This window comes from Nicotiana attenuata, unplaced genomic scaffold, assembly GCF_001879085.1.
Source record: "Nicotiana attenuata strain UT unplaced genomic scaffold, NIATTr2, whole genome shotgun sequence".
NCBI lineage: Eukaryota > Viridiplantae > Streptophyta > Magnoliopsida > Solanales > Solanaceae > Nicotiana > Nicotiana attenuata.
Genome location: NW_017670785.1, coordinates 309790 through 320396, shown reverse-complemented (window position 1 = coordinate 320396; position 10607 = coordinate 309790). Strand labels below are relative to the sequence as shown.

Genomic DNA, 10607 nt, shown 5'->3' with positions numbered 1-10607 from the left:
GGAGAGAAAACAGCTAGCTGGAAGCTTGGATTGTGCAATTATCAGATTTTCAATTTGGAAATGTAAAGTACACACAATTTTGTCAAATATTCCATGGCCCTTCCCCAATTAAAGGGCAAAAAAAAAAACTTGCCGTGCTTAATTATTTTTTAGTTTATTTCAAAAAGAATAAATTCTTCTATATTTAAAAATAATTACACTAAAAAATTTTATTTACCCTTAATTAGAGATCAAGAGTCACACAAATATTATGTCATGTTTAAGATCACAAATTTTAAATGAATAATATCCATACAAATATTATAGTTTGTTTAGGATCATACATTAAAAATAATTATTTATTTTTTTACACTTTGTGTTTAGTCAAATAGGTTCGTACAAATTGAAACGGAACGAGTAAAGAATAAAACTTTGTTCACATAACTTTTTTTTTCTCTCCCTTAGAAAATCTTTTTTTATTGGAACCTCCAATGACTATTACTACTTGGTTGGTTTAGGAAAGCTCTGACTTTTCCTTGTCATCATTTGTTTCATTGGAATTCTTTTCTTTCCTTTCGTTGTCGTGGAAGATACATACTCAAGTTTGTCTTTAGAATGTTTATAATATTTGGAATTCTCTCAAATTTGTTTAATGTAACTTTTATTTAAATATACAGAACTTTTAATATTATTTATCTGTATTTAGATAGTATAATAATGTAAATTGAGTAAGCGATGAATGAAGATTGATATAACTGATCTCAATTAGTTTGGAACGTGGTTATTATTTCCTCCAATCCACGTTAAGTGACTTTTTGGTCTTTGGCACATCCTTAGAAAAATACTAACTCCTAGAAAAAATAAGTTTTTCAAGTATATTGCCCTTTAAAAAAAATTGTATATTGTTCACTTGACACATTAGGATATGTAAATAAGGGCAAATTTGAAAAACTAAGATTAATTCATTCTTGATTATATAAAAAAGACACTTATTTTGAAGAATAAATAAAATGACAAAAGATTACTTATTATGGATCGGAGGGAGCTAGTGTTAGTAAACCATGATTCAGTGATAAAAGTTTTATGAAAAGAAATGCATATATCATGCATTTATTCATTTAATGCAAATACCTAGGTAAGGTTTTCCTTTTGTTGTACTTTCTCTTTTTCCTCTAGAAGTCCAAATTAGTACAACAACAACAACAATAACTATTCAGTAAAATCCTACAAAGTGGGGTCTGGAGAGGGTAATGTGTATGCTGACCTTACCCCTACCCCCGTAGGACAGAGAGGCTATTTCCGATAGACTTTCGGCTCAGAAAGACGGAAATAAAAATAAGAAAAGACAATTCATTAATAACTCCAGTAAAAATCGTAATAGTAACGGAAGCATAACAACCAAAAGATAAATGACATGTAATAACAGTAACCAGTATCTAAGGCCCGGAGCTAAGATAAACAGCAAGGATAGTGTGGATTCAACATAAACTGCAAGCCATCTAAGATCAACCCTAATCCAACCCCGCCTTACCCCCGGTATGAACTAAGGAAAGCTCCACTACCCTCTAACCTACAACCCTAATACTTGACCTCCAGACATTCCTATCAAGGGCCAGGTCCTCGAAAATCTGCGGTCGTACCATGTCCTACCTGATCACCTCTCCTCAATACTTCTGTATTGGGAAAAATTGAGTTCACATATTGAAGATGACGTGTCATGACACGTAGATTAGTCAAACGGTCAAAGAATTATGATTAGCCAAGAGGCACGAGCAACAACAGATACGAGCAAAATAGTAGAAGAGGCACGAGCAGTCATACAAGTAATTTAATGCTCGTACGTGTTCAAGACATTTAAAGCTCAAGGATCATGAAGAATCAAGAGAATGAATCTGACAACACATTTTCAAAGAATAAAAATGCAAACTATTCTATAAGTCCTTGAAAATAAAGGCAAGAATAGAACAAACGGAAGTTTAACGATAATAATAAAACTTCTTAATACTTAAAAAATTAAAGACTAAGTATGAACTTAGTCATAAAATTGTTTACACAAATTGCCCCATAGCAGACTTAGGGACTTGTGCTTATAAAATCAACCCTCAAATGAAACTAAGGGTTTGATTACAATTTCCCAAAAGAAAAAACAAAAACAAATTCATTCAAATAAGAATTGGTCACTGAGAAGATTGTGGAAGTGAAACAGGAATATCATAAGCAACGGTTTCAATTTGGGCAGCTACATCTACAGACACAGTTTCTGCTTGACTTGCAGCAGTATGCTCGATGGGGCTTGAAAGAGTCGTGGTACCCGTATCAGTTTCAACATTAACCGGAACTTCAGCCTCGGGAGCTTCAATCACGGGAGCTTCAGTTTCGGAAGCTTCAATCACAAGAGAAGGGAAGTCCTGTGGTTGTTGAGCCTTTTCAATCGTTTCATTAATTTTAGCTAACTCTGACTCCACGGTGAAGTTCTCTTGGCTAGCTTCAACTAAGGCATCACGAAGTGAGTTTAGAAAAGCCCAGCTTACATCAACGGCAGTTTTATCTTCAAATAGCTCATAATCCCTTTCCCAAACAGCAATTTCATTCTTGAGTTCTTCATTTTCAGCCAAGGCTAAGTTCTGAGAGGCTTGAAGAGAGGCATGAGAGTTTTCTAAGGCATGTACCTTGTCAGCAGAAGCTCGTAGATCTTCTTGTGCCTGAGTTAAACTTTGCACTAGATCTCCAGCATAAACTTCTTTTTGATCCAAAAGAGCTTTCAACTCTATGATCTCCTCACTTGCCTTAGACAATTGCTCTGAGAAAGAAGACTTGAGACACTCTTTTTCTTTTTCTGCCTGACTTAAGGAAGCTTTGACAACCGCCAACTCTGAAGTTAATGCCCGCACCTGCTGTTCCAGGTTATTCCTGTTCTCTTGCAAATCTTCTATTGTAATTTGTGCACTATCAAACTATTCCTTCCAATTGGCTGCTCCAACTGAGAATCACGAGCCACCTTCTCTGAATCAAGAACAACCTTCTCAGAGTCACGTGCCACCTTCTCCAATAGAGAAATCCTGTTCATCAGCTCTGTGTAGATAAGATTGGCCTAAAAATGAAAAAGGAAGGAAATAAGAATTCCAGAGATAGAATTTTTTTGCAAAATAAAGAAGAGAAAGAAAGAAAATACCTTCAGAGTCGCATGAACTATGTCGTTCATTAAAGTCAGGCAGCTATGGCTTTCCATTTTTGCTTTCTCGATTGGACCAATTAAAGGTTCAAGCCAAACGTCTGCCTGACCTGACTTTCTCAAAAGACTGTTATTAGCAGGAACTTCAATGGTCACGCTCCTCATAGCAGCACTTCTACTCGTAGAACCCACCTCTGTATGATGAACGATAGATGGGGGAATTGCCAAACGAGGAGCAGTAGAAGAAGTAAAAACAGCAGAGGGAGGAACAGGAGCAGTTGAAGTAGGTAAGGAAGGAATCATAGACACGGGAGGAGAAGGTAAAGAAGGAATTGCAGACATGGGAGTTGAAAAGGAAGACAGGGGAAGTTCATCTAAAACAGGCCCTAAATCACCACTCTCGAAACCACTGACAAAAAGCTGGTTAATGGACTCACGAGTGTCATGAGGGGTGACATCATCATCATCATCAGGAACTATCACCGGGGTGTCAACAGGCTCGGTGGGAGAAAGACGAGGTGAAACTTCAGCTTTGTCATCAGAGACGATACGTCTTCTAGCTCTTGGCCTCGTCACCAGGGAACAACCTTTATCTTCTTCCTCGGAGTTTTCTTCTTCAGTGATTTTTCTTTTTGCAGAAGAAGAACCCAAAATTATGTCTCGAGCTTTTTCTAAAGAAATATGGGTTCCTGAAGAGGCACGAGAGGCCGCAACTGCTTCAGCAGTAACACCTCGAATAGCAAATCCTGATAAAAAGAAGGATGAAAGTTAAAACAATAAAGGAAATATTTACATACGAGAAAGACAAAAACTCTTACCATGAGTCTTTACTTTCCAACCGTAACGATTGGAAATTATTTTCCAAGACCTAGCCTCCATAGGCGCGATCTTCAATAATTTATCTACCCAACCATGAAAATTAGGAACGTTCTCCACAACTCCCATGGTTGCTAAAAAGAAGAAGAAAGCGAAATTAGAGAAATTGGTAAACTTAAAAGAAAAAGGTACGAGAAGGATGAAAGACCTATGTGCAAAGTTCCACTTCTCAGGGAAGGGAACGTTCTCTTTACCCACTAAACCAACTGTGGGGGCAGCGACAAACCGGGCATACCAGCCACGGTCCTTATCATCTTCTGAGCTCACCAAAACCCTCTTACTCCTAGCCACAAGGGTAAAAATGCCATTGCGAAAAAGCCTAGAGGAGTAGAGATGAATTAGGTGAGGGAATGTAAAGCCAACATCTGCCATGTTGGTCAGGTGCCTCAAATAGGCAACAACCCTCCATACAAGTGGGCCAATTTGACCTAAACAGACATTGAAGAAACGGCAAAAATCAGGAATCACTGGGTCAATAGCTGGTTTGAACCCAAGAGTGAAAGGGTATGTATAAACAAAAGAGAACCCAGTCATATAAGAAGTTATTCTCTGATTTAGATTAGGGATTATAATGGAAAAATCATTACTCCAGTGGCAATCTTTGCGGACTATAGGAGTTAAAATTTCTGTAATTTGAGTGGGGTAAGCATTAGCACGATCTAAACCAGAAACCTGGCTTCTAAGAGATTGTCTATCATGGTGAAAAGATAAATCATTAGGGACTATCTCCTCTACCAAAGGCTCACGTAATGGTTCAGAGGGTTCTTTACCCTTAGAAGAAGATTTTTGAGTAAAGGAACCTCTAGTTCTAGAAGAAGGACCAAAACTAGGAGAAGGCATAGAAGAACCACCACCACGAGTGGACCCTAAGCTACAAAGCCTACCACCCCTTCTATGTCTAACAGTGGCATTGGGAAAGTTATTTAAAATAGGAACTCTCCTAGGGTTAGGGTTTGGTGAAAGACATAACGAAGAAGAACGATATGAAGAAGAAGTGAACAGTGATTTGAAGAATAAAGTATTCAATAAAGCTTTATGTGAAAAAGGATAAGGGAAGAAGTTATATTTATACTGATGAACAACCGTCAAAGGGAAAAGTGTAATGATGGAAAGACCGTAATAAAGGTAACTGACACTTCGTGAACAGTGGAGCCGTAAAAAAGCCTTGAAAAGGGCTGCAAAACTGCAGAGCCAATGAAAAAATAACACGTGTATGGAGCATTAAATAGAAGCGACAATTAAATGGTGACAAAAATTCTCTTTTATTGGAATCCACTTCTCAAATATTCAACTGATGAATAAATGGAAAGTGGGGGGACTATCTGTATTGGGAAAAATTGAGTTCAAATATTGAAGATGACGTGTCATAACACGTAGATTAGTCAAACGGTCAAAGAATTATGATTAGCCAAGAGGCACGAGCAACAACAGATACGAGCAAAATAGCAGAAGAGGCACGAGCAGTCATACAAGTAATTTTTTGCCCGTACCTGTTCAAGACATTTAAAGCTCAAGGATCATGAAGAATCAAGGGAATGAATCTGACAGCACATAAGAGACCAAATATAGTATTTAATGGGTATTAAATACCGAAAACGTTAGAGAATATGTATTTAATGTAATAATTGTGTAACGTAACATTTAAAGTCATTAATTGCCCATAATAGCCTTGTTATGACAAATGAAAGGCTCATATCCCAAAAATAACTATAAAAGGGAGAGGAACAAATAATTGTAGGGACACGAAACACTATTGGAATATACTTTGATTTACTTGCATTCTGATTACACTACTCTCATCTAAAATTACTTTCTTTATATATTCTTTTGATTATCAGTAACCCGTATTTCTTCTAAATTCTAGCTTTGACTAAAATTCTATTTTTTTGTTAAACAACTTCTTAGGCCTCCCTCTACCTCTTCTCGTACCCACCACGGCCAATCGCTCACACCTCCTCACCGAAGCATTAGTACAAAGAATTTGAAATAGTAAATTTCAATTTGCTTTTGATTTAAGTTTTTTATTATATGTAGGAGAAAGGGGGAGGGAAAATGTGGAGAGAATCATAAAGCGAGGAATTGAACCCTCGTTAATAGAATAAAAGTTTAGGTAGTCAACTAACTGAATTATTAAAATTATCGTTAATTTGCCGTCCCGCGATCAGAAAAAAAAAAGTTTGCCAAAATAAAACAAGTCGACAAAAATAGCAACAAACTTCAAAGTGTTTTCATTAATCCCGAGAGAAGAAAGGAAAAATTCTCATTTCTATAAGGGTCGTTTGGTTGGAAAAATATTATTTCAGGATTAATTATTTCATCGTTTCATAAAAATAAAAATACTATAATACCGAGATAACAGCCTAATCTAATACTAACTAATAGATTAATAGTACGTACAACAATTTAACTTAAGTACTTCACATTATTGTTTTTGTTAAAAGATACGACAAACAAACAATACAAACAAAGTTCAATTAAACTGAAAATGTAGTTGTCTAGCGATATTTTTAGATATAAAATCATCAATTTCAATAGCAATCAAGGCAAAGATTTAGCCCCCCAATTTATTACTGGAATGCCATGGACATTTATTAAAAATCTAGCTCAACGCAGGGGAGTATTTAGAATAGAAGCTAAGAGTTCATTTCAATCTATAACTTTAACTCAGATTTATTGAAAGAAATCATTAAATATGTATAAATAATATATTTTGAACCCATCAAATTACATAGGATATAGTAGAATGCTGAATCTAAACTCATAAAGTTCAACGGATGTAAGGTCAAACACCAAAACCAGCTCAAACAAGGGAGACTAGCATTGAAGTTTGCAGAAAGCATATATGGGGCTATGTTTGAACAATAAAGAGACAGGATTTGCTCCTTCCGTCACGTTTTCATTTGAGACTGAATCTATAACTTTCGATACAAAGTATGAACTATTAAATTTAAACTCATAATTTTAACTATACAATGAGTTTAATGCTAAAATCTTAAAAGCTGAACCCATTAAATTTAAATTCTGGATCCACCGCTGTCTTTACAAAATGCATACCAGACTGTAGTTCAAATGAATCAACCAGCAAAGCTTCCAGAAAAACGAAGTTCGTGATTCCTCTCAGTGGAACACAACCAATCCCTGTTAAACAATAAATCTATGTATGAGAAAAGAAATGCCAAAAAGAACTTGACAAACTTGTTATAGCATTTCTCTACCAAATCAAAATGAAATATAGCCAAAGTGATTACTACCAATAGATTTTGACTCTATATATATACAACAGCAAGCAACCTTCTAGGAAAAAGAATTGATAGATTCAGAAACTGAAGTAAACAGCAACTTACGTAGATCCTGAATCTGCCCAATCAATTGATGGAATATGGGAAATCTTGGACCATTCGTTTGGGCAACTTTCACCTAAATGTGGGCAGCCAGAAATTCTCAAGTACCTTAATTTGGTGAGTCGTCGCATGGCATCTCCGGATGGCAGATGTTGTAGTTTTTCGCAGTTTGATAAAGTTAACACTTCCAAAGAAACAAGATTGACGAGCCCATCGGACAGAGATTCTAACAATGGACAATAAACGATACGCAGATCCCATAATTTGGGCATGGCATCTAAGAAGTCCAGATGTTGTAGCCCTTTGCAGCTCACAAGCAATAACGTTTCAAGAGAAGTAACGTTGCCAGGTCCATGAGGAAGAGCCTTGATTCCGAAGTCATATTTTTTGATCTCTGTTAAGGCAGTGAGTTGCATAAGCTGATAGGGCAGAGAATCTCAGTGCGCACGTCCATATACCCACAATGTACGAAGGGACGATAGCTGCTGAATGCGATTAAAAATCAACTGGAATGCGTCGAAATCCACCAACTCTGAGAAAGGACCAATGGACAATGTCCTTAACCCAGTGATGTGGTGAAGGCCTCCTGAGGGTACACTATTCAATTTGGGACATTTTGAAACAACTATATCTGAAAGTAAAGGCATTTCCCACAAATTTGCTTGAGTTCCCGGTAACGGAACCAATTTGTTTAACCAAAAAATAGAATTTCGGTCAAAGCTATAATTTTATATAACGGGCCACAAGCAACCGGTTCAATCCGAAAGATATAAAATTTCGTTAATACAACGTGATAGAGAAGTGGAAAATAAATTCAATGACAAATAATATAACAAAAATAAAGCAGAGAAAAAAGAATTCTTATTGAATGATCCTTGATAGGATAATGAGCCGAACAGAGCTTGAAAGGCCAAACTATGGATAACTTGGGAGCAAGATGCTATGAATATTACAATGTATAGAATTATAGAGAAGAAAATTAGATTCCCCTGACGGTGGTAAAAGTATGTCTATTATAGGGCTAAATCTAAGTAACTAGTCTCCTTGAATTATGGGTCCATTATGAGCATTTACTCAATCCATCCATTACTTTTGGAAGACTTGTAACAACTGTGTAACTGATGAGTTAATTCCGTAATTAATGAGTCAATCTCGTGCCTGTTAAGTCAATCCCGTGCCTGTTGAGTCAATCTCGTGCCTGTTAAGTGAGTCAATCACGTGCATGTTGAGTCAATCCCGTGCCTGTTGTGTCAATCCCGTGCCTGTCGTGTCAATCTCGTGCCTGTAGAGTCAATCTTGTAATTGACTGCCTTGTTATGACCGTTACAATCATTTGTTGCATTTATTGTACGTTACATAATTGATTTGTAACTGATGGTATAATTATGGTAAATCCCATATAATCCGGAAGTAATTGATTCCTTCCTCATTTGTAATTATGAGATATTCTCCGGCACCTGTTCTTGGCTATTTTATGATGATCAGTTCCATGGCTAACAGGCACAGTACGAGTATGTTCGGTCCCGGGGGTGTTTCACATATCATCTTTACATGTCATTCTTCACTTTTCTTCAAACTTTGCTGACACGTGTCGCCATTTAATAGACCCACGTGGCGAGTCTAATTTTCACCAATACAGATAGTCCCCCCACTTTCCGGTTACTCACTATGATGTGACCGGGAAGTGGAAGATTTTATCCTTTTCATCCTTGTCTCTGTCTCATTAAAAACCTTGCCGGAAAAACCCAATAGGGACAAAAACCGGACGAAGGAAAAAAGATTACAGAACTTAGAGATTCAGATGATAACTCCACCGCTTATGTTCCTTTCGTCAATAATCAGTTGGTTTACCCCTGTCTTGTTTAGGGGTTTGAAGACAAATCTTTGCCTTATATTTTTCAAAGTTTGATATATATATATATATATATATATATATATATATATATATATATTGGCTTTATTTTCTGCCTATTTTAATGTTTGGGTTTTTGTTTTACCCTTTAACTTTGCATTAAAAATGCTTTAATGCTCCGTGACTTTTTTGAATAAGCACGAATTATAAAAGAGGGCCCTTTTATGAATGACACTTAATGAAGAAGACGTCTCAACTTCATAATGGTGTAAATATACAAAAGAAGAGATAGGAACATACATGTTTCTTTGAACAACTTTGAGGAAAGTTTTGTATCATTTTATTTTTATATAATACTTTACATGTATTTAAGTATCATCTATAACTCTTTCGTAACTGTTTTTCTTGTAACAGATTTCAAAAAAGGAAATAAAACACAAGGTTTTTACTTGTAACCTGTTTTAGTATTTTGAATAATACACAAGGTTTTTACTCATAACCTCGTTTCGCTACACAAGGTTTTTATTCATAACCTCGTTTCACTACACAAGGTTTTTATTTATAACCTCGTTTCACTTGAATAATTCATAAGATTTTCATTACATTGCCTTTTAACCTATAAGGTTTTTCTTTGGCCTTAGCTCGTAACTTTGCTCTTAGCTTTCGATTTGTTGGGTAGACCTTAGGCTTGACTTGAATTTTGATTTTTCTAGTCTTCTTTGCCTTTCATATATATTGTCCCCCAAGTGTTAGAGCTTTAAAGTATGAAATCTCGAGCATTTGATTATTCCTTCCATGTGGTCCATTTCCTGAAAAGGGAAAACATACGGGACTCGGAGGTATATATTTAGATGATGATTACTTAACCCTTTTTTTTCAAAAGGGTTGTAACCTAGACCAGGAATAATACAGTGTTCCTCGTGTCTTTCGGGTCTAATATTATCATTTGGCATTTTAGGGAATCACCCCCTTCTATCTTTTCAACCCGCACCTCAAGCTGCTTCAGGCGATCCCCATAAGATGTCTATTGTTGTTGGAAGGCCGTCATAGAGGACTGGATAGGGGTCAATGCCTGTTTGATGAGGGTGGGGAGGTTCTTTAGAAGCCGATCTACCTTAGCATTTGCATGTTGAGCTAAGAGACCAAGCCTCGAAATAGCTGGCAGTGTGGCAGAAGGCTGAGCAATAGTAGCATGAGAAGTGGGTTGTTGAGTGGAAGTGGATGCAACAGTATCCTGAGGAGACACATGAGTCTGGGAATCTAAGGGCTCTATATCAGCAGGAATCTGGGTCTGAACATCTGGGGGAGCAACATCTACTACATCATTAATGCGTGTGATATCAATATCCTTTAGCGCTTTCCCCATCTTGTCAGTGTGTGGCATTGT

At 36.6% G+C, this 10607-nt stretch overlaps 1 protein-coding gene across 1 annotated transcript; it reads right to left on the bottom strand.

The window, feature by feature from the left end:
• Window positions 1-6838: 6838 nt before the first annotated feature.
• On the bottom strand, window positions 6839-7936 carry LOC109243313 (disease resistance protein RGA2-like). The gene is made up of 2 exons (XM_019410221.1): window positions 7372-7936; window positions 6839-7165 (listed from the first exon to the last, which is right to left on the bottom strand). Exons 1-2 carry the CDS (start codon window positions 7782-7784, stop codon window positions 7102-7104), a joined length of 477 nt encoding a protein of 158 aa, XP_019265766.1. The 5' UTR covers window positions 7785-7936; the 3' UTR covers window positions 6839-7101.
• Window positions 7937-10607: the final 2671 nt, after the last annotated feature.

What these genes read in the sequence shown, in the direction of transcription:
- LOC109243313 (XM_019410221.1), bottom strand. Translation starts at nt 7,784, where the DNA reads ATGCAACTCACTGCCTTAACAGAGATCAAAAAATATGACTTCGGAATC. An exon ending in TGGGCAGATTCAGGATCTAC is followed by an intron (nt 7,166 to 7,371) that starts GTAAGTTGCTGT and finishes ATTGTTTAACAG; the next exon opens with GGATTGGTTGTGTTCCACTG.